The 19,169-nt window shown below is 40.0% G+C and overlaps 1 protein-coding gene across 1 annotated transcript; it reads right to left on the bottom strand.

Annotated features, from left to right (window-relative positions):
* Positions 1-1,612: 1,612 nt before the first annotated feature.
* On the bottom strand, positions 1,613-18,051 carry LOC106914587 (uncharacterized). Its single transcript, XM_088015269.1, has 11 exons — positions 17,860-18,051; positions 17,619-17,779; positions 17,303-17,440; positions 16,788-16,929; positions 16,384-16,561; positions 6,751-6,892; positions 6,458-6,601; positions 3,495-3,553; positions 3,374-3,412; positions 3,225-3,298; positions 1,613-2,728 (listed from the first exon to the last, which is right to left on the bottom strand). Exons 3-11 carry the CDS (start codon positions 17,305-17,307, stop codon positions 2,636-2,638), a joined length of 876 nt encoding a protein of 291 aa, XP_087871395.1. The 5' UTR covers positions 17,308-17,440; positions 17,619-17,779; positions 17,860-18,051; the 3' UTR covers positions 1,613-2,635.
* Between the last annotated feature and the right edge of the window lie 1,118 nt (positions 18,052-19,169).

Here is a 19,169-nt window from a genome sequence, read left to right as displayed (position 1 = left end):
AGGAAAACCATTTTAAACTGATTGTTTTAATAATTGAACATGTTCTGATGTTTTTATGCAGGGCCACAATATTAGTGATGTTCCAGTAGCAGCAGCATTATCTGGGCGTGTGGCTATTTGACGCTGCAGGTGTAACAACCGATATACATTTGTGTTTTTAATCAGATTGTATTGCAGGTTTTGTTTTGTAGGGCTGCACCAGATCCTTTGGATTTGACTTTGAGTGTTTGCTTATGTGATACATGAATGCACATAAGCATACCTTTGTTTAGTTTGTTTTAGATTGATTTGATTAAAGTGTTTATTATACGTGTGGCAATCTGTGGTTAAAATATGCAATTAGATTTGTTTTTTTAGCCAACAGCGCCACCTGGGACTTCCACCCAGGAAATCACCTGAAGGACAGACGCAGGTACATTAACTAAAGAAAAAAATTATGAAATAAATTCAGCTGCTGAGGCTTACCAGTAGGTACAGCCAGGTCCTGGATGGGAGGCTCCAAAATAAAGAAACCTCTACAAAAACCGTGAAGTCACTCACTTGTTGGATTTCCATCCACCTATTTATGTTGATCAGGACACAGTCACACCAAAAAGGACCCAAACGCACCAACGTTGATTCTCAGAGCTAAAAGCTGAATAAAAAGGAGTAAAAGACAAATTGTAATTTAAAATACAGGTAGAAAAAGACAAAATAAAACAGTGAAGAGTCTTTTGAGCTCAGCCAGCACAAGTCTATCTATGGAGTGGACCAGGATGCTGAATGTATATTAGCCCCAACCCAAAATAAACAGAACAAAAAACTATCAAAAAAACTCTCTATATCCTTTATATAAATGTCATCTTCTTAAGGTATGTCATTAAAAAACAAAAATATTCAGAAGTAGAAAGTTTGTCCAAAGTATCTAGTATATTTAACTGTAATTTACTGTCTTGTAATCTTGACATTAATTCTCTTTTCTCAGCAGGATATTTGGAACAGAACTAAACATGTTTTATTGTCTCTTCTTGAAAACAAAACTCACATTTTCCTGTTGGATTTTTCCCATTTTAAATAAAGTCCTATTTAACCCTGTAGGACCAAATCCTAATCTGGATTTAATGGTTTCCTCCTTTCTATTTCCTCCTGTTCTCCTCTAAACACTTTTCTTTGGATTCTGTGAAGCCGCCTGTCGGTTCTTTCTTCATCCTCCTGTTTCTGCCATCTTTCCTCAACCTTTTGTTTAATAATTTATTTGATTTCTCCTTTACTGAAAGGTGTCAGTCTACAGTTTGCCTCAGTGTTTATGATGAGCGCCCCCTGGTGTTGTTGGCTCGCCAGTGAAGTCTCCACCTACTTCCTGCCACAAAAGCATTTAGAAATTTTTATATTTTGTGTTTTTACGGCTCTATCACTGCTTCCTGCTGTACTTTAAAGTTTATTTTTTCTTTCTGTTTGTCTGTCCAGCTTCTGGATTATGTTGGTTTTCCTCAACAAGGAAAACCAACAAGGAAAACCAACAAGGCAGTTCAAAGAGCAAAACACAGAAATACAAAGTCATAAAACACAGTAAACTTTGTGTAAGGATAAAGAAAAACATGTTAAAAGAAAAGCATAAAGAGAAACCACTATATCAAGTAATCAGATTATTTTTATTCAAAAAATGGTGAAAACAAATATAAAACAGAAAATAAAAAGTGTTGTCTGATTGTTTTAGTAAAAAAAATATTGCAGCAAATTAAAAGACGTCCAAATTACAACTTCCTCACAAGCAAACGGTCCACTCAACATTTAATCTGACTAATTTTGTTATTTGTATTTTTACCTTCTAATTATTTTTCACTAATCTGTCTTGAGTTCATCAGTTTGTGAAACAACAGATAAGATCAAATTTTAGAGTCGATGCCCTGAAGAAAAAAACAAACCGGTCCAACCAGATTCAGTTCTGGATGCACTTCCTGCTTAAAGGTCAAATCTTTGGAACGGCTTTGATCAGAACATGTGGACTGGGCCGAACCACTCAAGGTGTTTTCAGTTTCAATTTGGGTTCATAAAACACAAGAGTCAGATCAACGTAGCGCGCTTCCATGTCAGGATACAGAAACATGCCGCTAAGCATTCTGGGAAATAGTTCCTTCTCCTGTCTTGTTCTTCTTTCAGGTTTTTAATTGCTAATCTAAAAACTCAGTTTATTCAACTCTATGACAAAATAAATACAAAGTTAACACCACTTACTGCTGTGAATTTATCTTCCACAAACTCACATTTAGGTTCAAAATCTAAAACTGGCTAAATTTATTTGACTTAAAGAGTGAAGATAGTAGACACAACTCAATATGGCTCAAATGTTTTACAGTGCATTTAAAATATTAAGCTGAATAAAAATCCCAGAGATACAAATGATACACATGAACACAGAGTAGTAATCCCTCAGTAAATATAAATATTGACCTTATTTACATTGGTTTACTTTATATTGATAATCTATCAATATATAATTTGTGAAAGTTTCCCTATTTTATAAAAAGAAAATCTATTAACACAGACTAAATTTACTAAAAACAACCAAAAGTCCCTGAAGTAACTAAAATATACAAGTAAAAACAGATTAAATCACATTTCCTGCAGAGATTAGATTCATTCTCCCATTTGGCCACTAGGGGACGGCCGTTTTATTAGCTGGACCGACTCTGAGCAGACGGACCTTTATGTCTGCAGGAAGCCCTCCTGCAACCAGTTTACCTTTAATCTGCAGAAGAAAACATGAAATCTATGTTAGATACAGTCATTTAAAATCTTATAATTAAAAATTGGAAAAAACAATAAAACAAATTATGCTGATTGACATGCAATTTTATATAATTAGTTTTCAAAGGAGCAGGTAGAAGATCTCATGACTTCCTGTCCGTCTGATATTCATCAACCTACAAACATTTAAATTTCCCCACAAGAGGTAAACTCTTAAATTATTCCCACATTGATTGATATTTAAATCTCACATTCTCATCCTTAAAGGTACAATAATTTACACATTTTTAATATCAAAAATAGGCCCATCCTATACACCATATTTCATTTTTTAACAGTTTTTTAAGCTGATTTATGTTTGTAGGAAGAAGAATTGGGTGGAAGTTGATAGTTTCTTACTTTAACAATTAATTTAGGTAAAATGACATTTTGGATAAATTAGTTTGGTTTAAACTCAGGTTGTGATGGTTTGTGTTAAAGTCCAGGACTTTACTGACCGCCTTCTCGATTTCATCCTTGTCTTTCAGTGGCAGCGTAGTCGAGATCTTCAGCTTCACAACCGTAAGACGAGCTGGAAGAACAAGAGATCAACATGGTAGAAAGAACTACTTCCTGTTACTTTCAGTCCTGTTTCCATCTGACTTACATGTTTTAGGAGGAAGACTTGGAGTTGGTATGAAGGGAACTGGGATAACAACAGAAACATCATGAGTACAGGAAATAAAAAGTAAGATAAATCAATTATCAAAAAGAAAGAAATGACTCACTGTTTCCAACCCTCACAAGGACACATCGAAGCTCAGACTGGTAGACAGAACTGGAGGAACTGTGGAGATAATTTAACACCAAAACTTTAATATTAAACTCTTTCTGAAATGGCCATTAAATTCTGTGCAAAATAACTGTAGAGGAGACATATTATTCAAAATCTACATTTTTAGTTCTTAAGGGAGATCATGCAAACTCCATGCAGAAAGACTGGGAATCAAACCCAGAACCTTCTTGCTGCAAGGCAACAGCTCTACCAACTGCACCACTGTGCAGCCCGTACTGTGAGTGTCTCGGAGTGCAAAATATTAAAATTCATTCTCTCCTGGTGCTGCATAGATATCGTTATATTCGTTTTGGGTTTTATTTTTTACTCTCATTATTTTCATTATAATATTGTCTCGATTGTGACGTCCCCACATTTGCTGTGGAACTGCTGAACAAGGTCATGACTTTCATCACTTTTGTGAATCCACCATTTTTTCCTTGCAGTGATTTTGTAGTCCAAGTTCAGTTTTGCTGAAGTTGCAGGTAAACAAGTCAAAATGTTTGGTTCTAGCGTGTATTAACCCACACAATTCCTGACATCACTACTCATCAGAAACTCTTCAAAGTGTCTGGTTCCTCTCTATTTTCTCAGTAATGTTCCCACATCAGAGGGGAAAGTCCGTTTGTTGGGAGCAGAGTCCTTCAGCATCCTCTGCCACTATGGAGGGATTTTCAGGAAGACTTTTCTGATTGAGGGCCAGAAAAGTTTCTTCTCTACAGAAATTACCTCTAAAATGACAACAAAGCTTATTTTAGTGATGAATCTTATGTTTTGATATTGATGCCCTGCCATTGCTTTGCTAGTAGCATTGGTGCTAGTAGCTTCTGTTAGCGCTGTATGCTAGCTTTTAGCTGCCTCTTTGAGAATAAAACTGTTCTGCATGTTTTGGGTGTAATTATTTGGCTTGTTTTTGTCTTGGGGGAAAATGATGCAAATGCATTCAGTGATGTTAGTGTTGAGGAAAATAAATATTCTTTGTGTTTAATACAGTTAAATCTTACGACATGTGAAAATAGTGGCTTCAGTAAGAGTCCTTTGGATGAAATCTTACAGGGCCTGCAGAAAAGAATGTCTGTTATCAGGGAGGAACCTAATAAATTAACTTTGGCACACAGGCAGCGAGGAGACACCTCAAGTCATCTCCCTCAGAGAAACACTAAAACTTAGACAAACAAAACTAACAACACAATACTAAAGATTATTGCAATTTAGTTAGTAGAATACCATTTAGTTAAAATTAACATGACTTAAACTAGCTTAATTTGTAGTTTTATATTAACAAGTACTAGTTAGTGTCTAACTCATATTAATACACGTTAGGTTATTATAATCAAAATGATTAGGAAACTTAATGTTTTAGTAATGAATATTTCAGGTATGTTGTAAAAGTTCTTGGGAAGATAATCGTGTCAGTTCTTTAAATCCAAAGTCTCGGCTGTGTTCTACCCGCTGGAAACCACCAGGTCATTTTAGGGTTAAAACAGGAATCTGTTTTTTGGTGAATCGCTCAGGCAAGAAAACAAGCAAGGTTTAGGTGAAAGATACATTTCTTTCTGACAACTAGGGTCTTTGTTCAAATGTTTATCAAGAGAGCAACTCAGATCTCAGATGTGATCGCTGTGAGAACATCCTGCTTAAAAATGACCTTTTGCTCTTTCTCTCTTTTATCTTTGGTTTTGAATAAGGTCTAAAACCAGGTGACAAAACTACTTAGACCATCCCATCTAGGTAATTTAAAAACTGGGTCTGTCCATACAAGGAGAACAAAACGCCTTAATCGCATAAATTAAAACAAAGGAAACACCTTTTTGAACAAAAGTAAAGGCCCCAGAGGAACAAATCAGATTTGCTTTTGCAACTCTTCAAAGACGTCTTTGCCTTTCTGTCTTTCTTCTTCTTTTCTGTTTTTCAGGTAAATGAATGTCTGTTTTAGTGTGTTTTGAAGTGTATGTGTTGGCAATGTGATTTTATACTTTTAAATGTTAGAATAAGCTCTAAAAATGCATGACGTGGAGCTCTGATTGTTAACTGTGGCTTTTTCTTCCATGTATGGCGTCATTGAGAGGATAAGAGAATACAACGAGCCAGAACTTGATGATTTTTATTCTCTTACATTAGCTAACTCATGAATTATCTCAAGGCTTTGTTTACTTCATTCATATTTTAATAATCATCTGATTTGTATGGACACTGTAGTTAAACTACGCTACATTTGGTAGGTAGTTGGTATGAATGGAGACGGTTTAAATACAGTAATAACAATGAGATGCATTTATTTAAATGTGTGGTTCTGCAGGCTGTTCTCTGGATCAGACTCTGACTCCAACATGTATGGATGCTAGATGATTGTTGACATTTTTAATAAACTTTGAAGAAAAAAGTTTATCTGCCGGTAGATGATGTGTTGTTGTCGTCACACTACAGAAATGGCCGAATGGGGTGGAGTGGAGCCCTCTGTGATCTGGAGAGGGGCGGGGCTTGAAATGTCTCATTTACATTTGAAACGCAGCAAAACGAGTTTCTCTAAAACCTCAGAACAGGAGTGAACACAAGGTCTGTGAAGCTACAATAACCAGGAATTCAAACCAAAACAGTGCAGTTCTCCTTTATATAGACCATAAGTGAATGGTTTATGTAAAAGCGTGATATATCCACTTTAAATCTAATGTATTTTGAGTTGCATTTTTTGTTATTTAACTAACTATATATCACTATATCAAAAGTCATTTTGTATCAGTGAAGATCTAAATAATTTTTAACTTTTGTACTTGTACATTTCATAACCTGTACTCTGTACTTTTACTTAGTTTTTGCTTTGTACTTTGTTACTTTTATCAGTCATAAGTATCTGTATTTCTACTTAAGTAGAGAATATGAGGATTTTTGAAACTTCTGATCAGATCAGATACTGACTTTGCCTGGACAACAAAACAGATGGGATGGGTCTCTTCATCATCATATTGACTGAAAGACGGCGTCCATGTCAGGGTGAAATATCCTGAACCAGATGAATTCTTGACCATGTTGAACGGTCCGCTGAACAGGAGCTCAGTGATCCTTTAACACACAGGAAACACATCAGTCTGTTTGGTTATACGTGCAAAATGCCCTCAAACCAGACTTAAAAAGTATCTTTGAAATGTGATTTTCACCATGAATTATGTCAAAACTTACCTGATTAGAAACAACATTTATTTTCTACTCACACAGACTGAGTCGCCTCTGCTCTGATGTTGATTTCTATCGTCTCATTAACGTCTATGAAGAACTGAGCTCCATGTTCAGGAGTTGGAGGCAGAAACCTGGGCAGATATTCACCTGCTGTGCAGGACGGAGCTGCAGGATCCACTGGAGCAACGCAGGGGAAAAAAATGCAGAGAAACTAATGAGACACATTAAAAATGGTTTGTCTAGTCAAATAAGTGGACAGTTTGTTTAAAAGATAAATTCAGTTACACATTGGTCATATAATCCGTCTTTATAATAGGCAGGGGTGAAAGTAGTTTTAAATTCTTGGGGGTACTATGACAAAGAAAAATACATATATAAAAAAAAAATTCCCTTCTCACCCTCCTCGGGTGGTCTCTCTCTTTCATCCTCTGAGCTCGGGTCCTCCACCAGAGGCCTGGGAGCTTGAAGGTTCTCCTCCAGTATCTTGGCTGTGCCTAGAACTGCACATTTCTGGACTGAGATGTCTGATGTTGTTCCTGGGATCTGTTTGAGCCACTGCTCCAGTTTGGGGGTGACTGCCCCGAGGGCCCCAATGACCACAGGCACCACTGTGGTCTTCACCTTCCAGGCCTTTTCCAGTTCCTCTCTGAGGCCCTGGTATTTCTCCAGTTTCTCGTGCTCCTTTTTCCTGATGTTGTGATCACTTGGTATTGCTACATCCACCACAACGGCTTTCCTCTGTTCTTTATCCACCGCTACAATGTCCGGTTGGTTCGCCATTACCATCTTGTCTGTCTGGATCTGGAAGTCCCACAGGATCTTAGCTCGGTCATTTTCCACCACCTTTGGAGGTGTTCCCCACTTTGATCTCGGGGCTTCCAGTCCATATTCTGCACAGATGTTCCTGTACACTATGCCCGCCACTTGGTTATGTCGTTCCATGTACTCTTTCCCTGCCAGCATCTTGCACCCTGCTGTTATGTGCTGGACTGTCTCAGAGGCCTCCTTGCACAACCTACACCTTGGGTCTTGTCTGGTGTGGTAGATCTGAGCCTCTATTGCTCTGGTGTTTAGGGCCTGTTCCTGGGAGGCCAGGATGAGGGCCTCCGTGCTGTCCTTGAGTCCAGCTTTCTCCAGCCATTGGTAGGATTTCCTGATATTAGCCACTTCAGTTATTTGTCGGTGGTACATCCCATGTAGGGGCTTGTCCTCCCATGATGGTACCTCTAGCACCTCGTCTTCTGTTCCCCATTGCCTGGGACATTCGCTGAGCACATCGTCCGTTGAGGCTTTGTCCTTGATGTATTGATGGATCTTGGATGTTTCATCCTGGACAGTGGCTCTCACACTCACTAGTCCTCTGCCTCCTTCCTTACGGCTTGTGTACAGTCTCAGAGTGCTGTATTTGGGGTGGAACCCTCCATGCATGGTTAGTAGCTTCCGTGTCTTAACATCCGTGGCCTTCATCTCTTCCATTGGCCAGCTAATTATTCCGGCAGGGTATCTGATTACTGGTAAGGCATAGCTGTTTATTGCACGGATCTTGTTCTTGCCATTGAGCTGGCTTCTCAGGACTTGCCTTATTCGTTGGAGGCATTTGGCTGTGGCTCCTTTCCTTGTGACCTCATCGAGGTTGCCATTTGCTTGTGGTATTCCCAGGTACTTGTAGCTGTGCTCTATGTCTGCTATTGTTCCCTCTGGGAGTGAGACCCCTTCTGTGCGGACGACCTTCCCTCTCTTTGTAACCATCCGACCACACTTCTCTAGTCCGAATGACATCCCAGTGTCAGTGCTGTAGATCCTGGTGGTGTGGATCAGTGAGTCGATGTCTCGCTCGCTCTTGGCGTACAGCTTGATGTCATCCATGTAGAGGAGGTGACTGATTGTGGCCCCATTCTTGAGACGGTATCCATAGCCAGTCTTGTTGATGATTTGGCTAAGGGGGTTCAGGCCTATGCAGAACAGCAGTGGGGACAGAGCATCTCCTTGGTATATGCCACATTTGATGTACACTTGTGCAAGTGGTTTGCAGTTGGCTTCAAGGGTGGTTTTCCACAGCCCCATTGAGTTTGCAATGAAGGCTCTTAGCCTATTGATGTTGTACATCTCTAAGCATTCAATGATCCAGGTGTGTGGCATTGAGTCATAGGCTTTCTTGTAATCAATCCAAGCGGTGCACAGGTTGGTGTGTCGGGTTTTGCAGTCTTGGGCAACTGTGTGGTCTACAAGGAGTTGGTGTTTGGCTCCTCTGCTATTTATGCCCATGCCCTTCTGTGCCGTGCTCATGTATTTATCCATTTGCCCACTTATCTTAGCTGCTATGATGCCTGACATGAGCTTCCATGTTGTAGAGAGACAGGTTATCGGCCGATAGTTGGATGGGACTGAACCCTTTGAGGGATCCTTCTGGATCAGGATTGTGCGCCCTTCAGTTAACCATTCAGGGTGAGTCCCATTTTGTAGCAGCTGGTTCAGTTGAACTGCCAGTCGCTCATGGAGGGCAGTGAGTTTCTTCAGCCAGTAGGCATGGATCATGTCAGGCCCTGGTGCTGTCCAGTTTTTCATACCCGAGACTCTTTCTTGGACATTTGCCACAGTGATGGTTACCGGGGCTTGTTCAGGGAGGTTGCTGTGGTCCTCTCGTAGAGAGGTTAGCCACTGTGCATTGCTGTTGTGGGACGCCTCCCTTTCCCATATGCCTTTCCAGTATTGTTCAGTCTCCAGCCTTGGTGGGTCTGCTCTGTTGTTATTACCCTGCCATTGAGAGTACACTTTAGCTGGTTGGGTGGAGAAGAGCCGGTTAATCCTCCTGGCTTCATTCTCTCTTGTGTATCTCTTTAGGCGGCTGGCCAAGGCTTGGAGTCTTTGTTTGGCAGTTTCAAGTGCTTCGGGTATGGGCATCTGGCTGTACTTCTTAGGTACTGATCTTTTCATTGCACCCCTTAGGAGCTCTGAGAGTTGGCTCACTTCCCTCCTTGTTATCTTGATCTTAGCCTCTAACAGTCTTTTCCATGGTGGATATTGTGTCTCATGGTTGCTCTTATAGCCAAGCATCTCAAGGATCACTGATGCTGAATTGTATATCAGGGGCGATATATATATATATATATATATCTCACTCCCAGAAGGAACAATAGCAGACATTGAGCACAGCTACAAGTACCTGGGAATACAGCAAGCAAATGGCAACCTCGATGAGGTCACAAGGAAAGGAGCCACAGCCAAATGCCTCCAACGAATAAAGCAAGTCCTGAGAAGCCAGCTCAATGGCAAGAACAAGATCCGTGCAATAAACAGCTATGCCTTACCAGTAATCAGATACCCTGCCGGAATAATTAGCTGGCCAATGGAAGAGATGAAGGCCACGGATGTTAATACTCGGAAGCTACTAACCATGCATGGAGGGTTCCACCCCAAATACAGCACCCTGAGACTGTACACGAGCCGTAAGGAAGGAGGCAGAGGACTAGTGAGTGTGAGAGCCACTGTCCAGGATGAAACATCCAAGATCCATAAATACATCAAGGACAAAGCCTCAACGGACAATGTGCTCAGCGAATGTCTCAGGCAATGGGGAACAGAGGACAAAGTGCTGGAGGAACCATCATGGGAGGACAAGTTATTTGTCGGTGGTACATGGGATGTACCACCGACAAATAACTGAAGTGGCTGATATCAGGAAATCCTACCAGTGGCTGGAGAAAGCTGGACTCAAGGACAGCACGGAGGCCCTCATCCTGGCCGCCCAGGAACAGGCCCTAAACACCAGAGCAATAGAAGCTCAGATCTACCACACCAGACAAGACCCAAGGTGTAGGTTGTGCAAGGAGGCCTCTGAGACAGTCCAGCACATAACAGCAGGGTGCAAGATGCTGGCAGGGAAAGCGTACATGGAACGACATAACCAAGTGGCGGGCATAGTGTACAGGAACATCTGTGCCGAATATGGACTGGAAGCCCCGAGGTCAAAATGGGGGACACCCCCAAAGGTGGTGGAGAATGACCGAGCTAAGATCCTGTGGGACTTCCAGATCCAGACAGATAAGATGGTAATGGCGAACCAACCGGACATTGTGGTGGTGGATAAAGAATAGAGGAAAGCCGTTGTGGTGGATGTAGCAATACCAAGTGACCACAACATCAGGAAAAAGGAGCATGAGAAACTGGAGAAATACCAGGGCCTCAGAGAGGAACTGGAGAAGGCCTGGAAGGTGAAGACCACAGTGGTGCCTGTGGTCATCGGGGCCCTCGGGGCAGTCACCCCCAAACTGGAGCAGTGGCTCAAACAGATCCCAGGAACAACATCAGACATCTCAGTCCAGAAATGTGCAGTTCTAGGCACAGTCAAGATACTGCGCAGAACCCTCAAGCTCCCAGGCCTCTGGTAGAGGACCCGAGCTCAGAGGATGAAAGAGACCACCCACGGAGGGTGAGAGGGGAATTTTTTATATATATATATATATATATATATATATTGTCGAGAAAACTGGCCTGGGAGTGTGAGATCTCTCTAGGTACACGCAGAAAACGGAGTACGGGCCTGGAAGGCAACAGTGACTTTGTATGATGATTTAATGATGATTAAAGAAATGAAATATAAATTACATATGGGTGTAATAGTTGAGATGATTGATGTTATTGTAATCACAATGTCTGTAACGTATAGTTGAAATATATACTCTGTATTCATGATCTGTAGTAATGGTAACAGCTTAATTATTGTTGTATTTTGAGTTGATTGGGTTTCATGATATTATAAGAAGACTGTGGATTTGAGTACAGGAGAAAAAGAAATGAACTGTGTCACAGGCAGTACACTGAGCTGGGCAGAGGTCCCAGAACATCTCCAAAAAAGGCAATAACTGCCAAATAGCCAACAGGAGAAAAAGAGAAGTACTGGACAAGAGTTGCAGCAGTCAGACAAGAAAAATTTGGGTATTTCCAAATTCAGGGTGGAGCAGAGTTGGGGAGGATGGGATGACTTTCCGATGAAATAATCGGGAAGGATGAGTCATGAGACCTCTCCCACACACAACTATGAACCAAGAGGGTTTAAAAAGCCAGCAAGCTGGGGAGGAAACTGTTCTTTGTCCGCGGCGCTGAGGAAGAGACAACGAAAGGGCGCAGACTGAAGATCAGCGGAGGACCACACCCTGGGACCGAGGGAGAGTTGAAACTCTGCGCCGCATAGAAGGGACAAGATCCATCAGCCCCCAGCCTTGGTCCCTGATTCGGCTGACTCCTCCACCTCCACCCAATGATCCGTATTCTACTGTGGCGGACTTGGAGAAAAGACAAAGGTCACTGGGTGATGAAGATCCTGTTCGTTTAATGGAAGACAGACTGATCGACTTTTCTTCTTTTCTGAAAAGAGAACTTTGCTCCGTCAGGACAGAGACTCTAACCAAGGACATCTGAGGACCTCAGCTGCCAAGATCAATTTGCCACCGGGTGTGAGTTGTACTGCCCCCCCCAAAAGCCTCGCTTAGTGGAACTGGTGACACAGAGTAGGGTTAGGAAAGAGAGTAGGTTATGATTGTTTTTAATTTGATTTTATACTGTCGTGAATTGTAATCTCTGAAAGAAACTCTGCTTGTTATTTACCCCTGCTAAAGCTTGCATAATAAAGTACCCATCAAAAATTAATAGAAATTGTGGACATTGAGGTTAATTGAGTCAGTTTGATCATTAAGGGTTCTCTTGACAAATAGTAAAGTTAACACACATGATTCCAGAGATGTGGTGGCTTCATACTTTCCTTTGGTGAGTGTTAAAATAATGGCCCTGGGACTTAGATCTAAGTCACTAAATCCAATCTAGCCGATAACAAGTGCACGTTATTTTCAGGAGAAAAGCTACCGTTAACAGGAGTGGTTGTTGGAACTATGCGGCAGTGAGGGCTACTCTGCCGACTGTTTCTCAACTGAAAAGGGCCGTAACTTCTGGATCTGAAGGTAGTTAGAGCTAGACGAGTTTTCTCCGCCACCAGTTTAAACAGAGAATCTCCTGTATACCTATTTTAGGGTAAGACCCAGGTTTCAGGGATTTTCCGGACCTGTTAGACAGAGAGCTGGTCAGTAGTCAGTCGGTGGTGAGATTAAGGCGTGGCTGGCTATTGCAGAATAACGAACAATATATATATATATATATCTATATATATATCTATATATATATATATATATATATATATATATATATATATATATATATATATAGATATATATATAGATATATATATATATAAAACCAGATCCTTCTAAAAAAATTTGCATATTGTGATAAAGTTTATTATTTTCCATAATGTAATGATACAAATTAAACTGTCATATATTTTAGATTCATTGCACACCAACTTAAATATTTCTGGTCTTTCATTGATTTAATACTGATGATTTTGGCAAACAGCTCATGAAAACCCAAAATTCCTGTCTCAAAAAATTTGCATATCATGAAAAGGTTCTCTGAACGAGAAATTAACCTCATCATCTGAATCAACAAAGTAACTCTAAACACCTGCAAAAGATTCCTGAGGCCTTTAAAAACTCCCAGCCTGGTTCATTACTCAAAACCGCAATCATGGGTCAGACTGCTGACCTAATTGCTGTCCAGAAGGCCATCACTGACATCCTCAAGCAAGATGGTGAGAAACAGAAAGAAATTTCTGAACGAATCGGCTGTTTGCAGAGTGTTATATCAAGGCACCTCAGTGGGAAGTCAGTGGGAAGGAAGGAAAAAGGAAAAAGTGTGGCAGAAAACGCTGCACAACGAGAAGAGGTGACCGGACCCTGAGGAAGATTGTGGAGAAGGGCCGATTCCAGACCTTGGGGGAAGCAGTGGACTGAGTCTGGAGTAGAAACATCCAGAGCCACTGTGCACAGGCGTGTGCAGGAAAGGGGCTACAGGTCCCTCATTCCCCAGGTCAAAGATCAAGCCACTTTTGAACCAGAAACAGCAGCAGAAGCGCCTGACCTAGGCTACAGAGAAGCAGCACTTTGGACCACTGTTGTTCAGTGGTCCAAAGTACTTTTTTCGGATGAAAGCAAATTTTGTTTGTCATTCGGAAATCAAGTTACCAGAGTCTGGAGGAAGACTGGGGAGAAGGAAATGCCAAAATGCCAGAAGTCCAGTGTCAAGTACCCACAGTCAGTGATGGTCTGGGTGCCATGTCAGCTGCTGGTGTTGGTCCACTGTGTTTTATCAAGGGCAGGTCAATGCAGCAGCTATCAGAAGATTTTGGAGCACTTCATGCTTCCATCTGCTGAAAAGCTTTATGGAGATGAAGATTTCATTTTTCAGCTCAACCTGGCACCTGCTCACAGTGCCAAAACCACTGGTATTACTGACCATGGTGTTACTGTGCTCAACTGGCCTGCCAACTCTCCTGACCTGAACCCCATACAGAATCTGTGGGATATTGTGAAGAGAAAGTTGAGACGCAAGACCCAAAACTCTGGATGAGCTTAAAGCTGCCATCGAAGCATCCTGGGCCTCCATAACACCTCAGCAGTGCCACAGGCTGATTGCCTTCATGCCGCATTGAAGGCTGCAAAAGGATTCCTGACCAAGTATTGAATGCATAACTGAACATAATTATTTGAAGGTTTACTTTTTTGGTATTAAAACTTTTCTTTTATTGGTCGGGTGAAATATGCTAATTTTTTGAGACGGGGATTTTGGGTTTTCATGAGCTGTATGCCAAAATCATCAGTATTAAAACAATAAAAGACCTGAAATATTTCAATTGGTGTGCAATGAATCTAAAATATATGACAGTTTAATTTTTATCATTACATTATGGAAAATAATAAACTTTATCACAAAATGCTAACTTTTTGAGAAGGACTTGTATAGTGGGGAACACCCCCAAATTTTTATTTATTTATTTTTCCCGCTTTGTGTGCTTTAGAGTTTCTATGCCGATTAATTTTTTTGCAAAGCGATAAAAGCTGGGTAGCTCTTCAATTGCTACAAAATAAAGCTGTATTTCCCTCAGCCCAATGGATATTGACACCTTGAGATGCCATGTGACCTAAATCCTGAACATCATGGCATGGAGTGCGTCCCAGTTTTCCATGTCTGGCATATAACCATTCATTTTAGCTTTTAAACTGGTTCTATTGATCCTGTGTCCAGACAGAGGAATAATCAGTAGCCCAGCATCATGACCTGTTTGTTCTGAAGATCCTGCAGCTTCCACTTCTCTTCCTATCATGGCGCCTCCTCACTCTGAGGAGGCGCCATGATAGGAGGAACCTCAGAGCTCTGTTAGGTTAAAGCACATCTTCTGAAGTTGGAATATTTTTCCTCCAACAGGATCCAGAGGAATCACCTCAAACCAGATGTTGGACTGGATTTTATTTCAATGTCATTTGTGAATGTTAGAGCCTAATTTTCAACAGTGGAGCTATGAAGGTTGAAAAAGGTCATTTTGGAGAAAATCTCATTAACATCAATATTTCTACTAAATAAGAGGCAAAAAAATAGTTTGATAAAGGAAAAGCCTCTCAGACTCTGAGCCAGGCAGCACCAAACTATTTTTTTTATATTAGACAATAATTTAATTTCACATAATTATCGCGGTAGAAGCCATTTGTTTGTCAAATACTTAATGAAACATATTTATCATGTTTGATGTTTGTTGTGAATGATGTATACTCACAAAGAACGAGGTAATTAGTCCAAGTTTGTCGTTTATTGAACGTTCAGAAATTACAGCGGCTGTAAAGAGCCACAGCAAAGGTAAACAAAGGTAAAATAACCTGAACAGGTGATCAACTCTAAACCTCTCACTCCCTCTCTCTCTCTCTCATTTAAGCACACCCGTTGCCATGGCAACCTCCTGCGCTCTCCGAGCCAACCAGAGGTTACATTAAAAACATAACATTTAGTCCGTTACGATATCAGGTTTGCAAACTTGATATTTATGTTGCGATCATTAATAAGCCTCTCATGAACACAGCTGTGATTGATTAGTTAATTTTAAACTCCTGCTCTGCTAGTTATTTTGGTAATGGAACCGAAACGCACAGAATTGCGCAACAACTTGTTGAAACAATAATCACTGAGATTATTATTGTTGTTGGGTCATTAATTTGAACACGTTTGTTGACTTTTTTGGTTGTTCTTTAATAAAGCTATGCACGTTTTAAGCGAGCCAGAGGAGGACGTGCTGGTCTCAGCCTCCTGGCGGCGTTCAGTTTGTCACCTGATGCCGAGATCGACTCAAAACCTTCCACGATCGACGTATTGCAGCGCTGCTCTAAAGCACGAACAGTTCAGAAACAATATGAAATGGGAAAAAAGTTATTTATTAACTGATTAAGTCGTGTTTTAGATTGTTCTTGAAAAACTAATCAGTCATGACTGCACAGTGATCCCATTGATTTTTTTTACAGCTGACAGCCGCTCCCCTCTCTTGCAGGTACTCCGTACCCCCACTAAATATTTTAGGGGTTTGCTGTACCCTACCGTACCCCCCTACTTTCACCCCTGATAATAGGTGATCTTCATATGTTACATTTCTGTATCTGGAATTTAAAAGCCTGATGTATTTTAATAGTCTTTAGTTACTGGTCATCTTCAAACAGACACTTATTGAATATTACATTTATTAATACCAGTGTTGCTCTTTGACAGTAAAACAAGTTGATTGAAACATGAAATCAAACCTTTGAAAACAAACTGGACAGAGATTTGGCTTATGACGCTGCTGGGGCTCCATGAAGACGTTGAACCATCGTATCGAGTCAGATTGATGCTCTGTCTGGGAAAATCCTCCATCATCAGCTGAACTGCATATGAACCTTCATTGCTGCTGCTGGTTGGATTGAATGATAGAGAACAAGACTGGAAGAGAAGAGAGAGAGAAAGATTAACTATGTTATATTTAATGTTCTCTGTTATGGATTCATGTTGTTTTTGTTCATACCGACAATATTTGTTTTTATTTAAAAGGTTTCAGAGTAATGTTTCATTATTAGTCATTTATAGTTAGTTAAATAATCAGTAAATTTTGTTTTATTAACTGCAAACATTTTCTGTTGCATTGCTGTAACCAACATTTATTACTCACTGATGACAGACTGAGGACAGGCGGTGCTGTGCAGATGCTGCACTCATAGTTACTGGAACTGGATCCATATCTGCATTGAACATGGTCTCCATCAGGGTCAAAGGTCAACAAGCTGATATTCCTCTGACAGTTTGAAGGAACTCTGAGAGAAACAGAAACAAACGTCACAAAGAACAAACAATCTGCTCAAATTATTTGATTTTCATCAGGAATCTTCAGTATCTTGACTGATTTGTATTTCAGTGTTTTTATTTTATTATGTTTTAGTTTATTTTGCTCCATGAATCTATTTGGTTTCTTTTGAAGATAAAATCAATTCACAATATTTGGATATTATTTGTAAACTTTTTCTAATTATCAAAGCTTTTTGGTTGGGCTTTACAAGAAATAATTAAAAATATTAACAGAATCAAACTATTCTTCATGTTCAACTAAAGACACCATCTGTCTTTAGTTTACATCATGTTAATAGTTAATAGTTAATAGTTATTAACATGATGTAAAAACTGAATTACCTCATAAAAGGGATGATGCCGGTCTGTGGTGATGAGTTTGGTCTGTTGATGTCGGATCGTTTTTTCAGCTCATATGTTATCCGAAATCGCGCAGTTGAAACATTGTTTCTGTTAGTTATCCAGGTTCCATGTTCCCACCTTTAACAGAAGATATTGGGAAAATTTCTGATGTTACTCAGAGTTTCTGAAACACAGAAAACTTTACAGAGCAGCAGACAAAAAACTGACAGGAGATTTAATTCAGTTAAATTTTAGATTTAGTCACTTTATGGGAACAACTGAAAAATGTTAGATATTTTTGTTGACATTCAGTTACCCGCCCCAGGTATAGTCAGAATTCCAACCAGTGATTTTGTTGGTGTACTCTCTCAGACACCATTCACCGCTGCTTTCATCGATCTTCTTACTACAGCCACCACACCACCACGGCTCAAGCTCCCCATATGAGCTGAAGCTTCACTTAAAGCGACGCACAACCTGTAGATTTAAAGTGAAGAAGTGTTAAATACAATACTTGAAAAAGGACATGAAAGAAACTTCAGAACATCTCGACTTACTGTAAAACTGCTTCCTTGTACATTTTTAGTGGTGTGGGTAAACACAACACCATAATAACCAGCTTCTGTCCGGCTGACCATCATCATCATCATCATCATCATCATCATCATCATCATCATCATCAGCGCAGAGACCAACATGATGAACGAATCGGTTCTGCTAAACTAAGATCAGATCATCAGAGACAGGCGACTTTATACAGTCACTCCTTGTTTACTCTGTTTACTGTTGGTGACATGGAAACATCTTTTTATGGACTGTATTTACATAATGAACCAGGAAATGTCGACACCTGTTTCATGATGAGAAAAACATTTCCTAGGAGGTAAAATTTGCTTTGCAAACTGAAAGATATTAAATCTATATTTGCTTCATCTCAGTGTTTCTACGTCCTGCAGCTCCACCAGGTTCATTATTTATCTCAGTTTTTGTGTCTCAGTGAATATTTAAGATGTTCACAGATCAGAGCTGATCACTACCAGTTCACCACTGGTTTCACCAGATACAAACTTTAATGGCTGCAGACCAGCAGTTCATCTCTGCAGCTACACCAATAATATCCAACATATAATCCATGTTATGGTTTTTGTTTGCTTGTTTTTATACCAGTTTTTCCTGATGAATTTTAAAATGCTACTTAGTTTGATGGAAAACTTGTTCTATAGTCCAAGTATAACTAGGAATCTGTAAATGATCAATAGTAAAGATATTTATGTTTTAATTTGCTCTTCTGTCTGCTGACTGTATAACAAAACTTATTTTAGTTCTTTTTCCTTTTTTGTCCAGACATTTCAATGAACATGGTGTTTTTTACACTTCTACAAAAGATGGAAAGGTAGAACACCATCATGTAAATTGTTATTTTGCATAATATATGCTTCCTTGTTTGTTTACATATTTTTGCAGGTGTGTGGAAATCACCTAACAGATGACCTTTACTTTCTATGTCTTCAGTTGAACTTCTCCTTTTTTCCCAACATTCACTATGTTCTAGTTTGAAAATGTTATTTAGGTTTGAAGAGTTTAAATGTCTTTCATTCTTTATCTCTGTAATATGAGAAAATCATTTTGTCTACCTGTCATGACTGGTTCAAGGTCATAACATGCAGTGGTTACGGTGTAGAAAATGAATATTTATTAAAAACTACAATGACTGTGATGTCAGTGGAGTAAAGCAAATGGTTGGATGTGTTGGATGTGTGCATGAAAGTGTTTAGGTGCAAAAACCTCAACACTTTCTCAAATGTGCAAGAGGAAGCAGAGCAGGACAGGCATCAGGAGGCAGAGAGGCGACCCAGAAGGTGGAGAC

This window comes from Poecilia mexicana, unplaced genomic scaffold (assembly GCF_051168715.1).
Source record: "Poecilia mexicana isolate PSO_F unplaced genomic scaffold, ASM5116871v1 scaffold_18, whole genome shotgun sequence".
Classification (NCBI taxonomy): Eukaryota; Metazoa; Chordata; class Actinopteri; order Cyprinodontiformes; family Poeciliidae; genus Poecilia; species Poecilia mexicana.
This window is presented reverse-complemented; position numbering and strand designations above follow the sequence as displayed.

Coding starts and splice junctions, on each gene's coding strand:
- LOC106914587 (XM_088015269.1), bottom strand. Junction 3,554..6,457: donor TGTTTTGTTGTCCAGGCAAA/GTCAGTATCTGA, acceptor TTATCTCCACAG/TTCCTCCAGTTCTGTCTACC. Junction 3,413..3,494: donor CCTTGTGAGGGTTGGAAACA/GTGAGTCATTTC, acceptor TTGTTATCCCAG/TTCCCTTCATACCAACTCCA.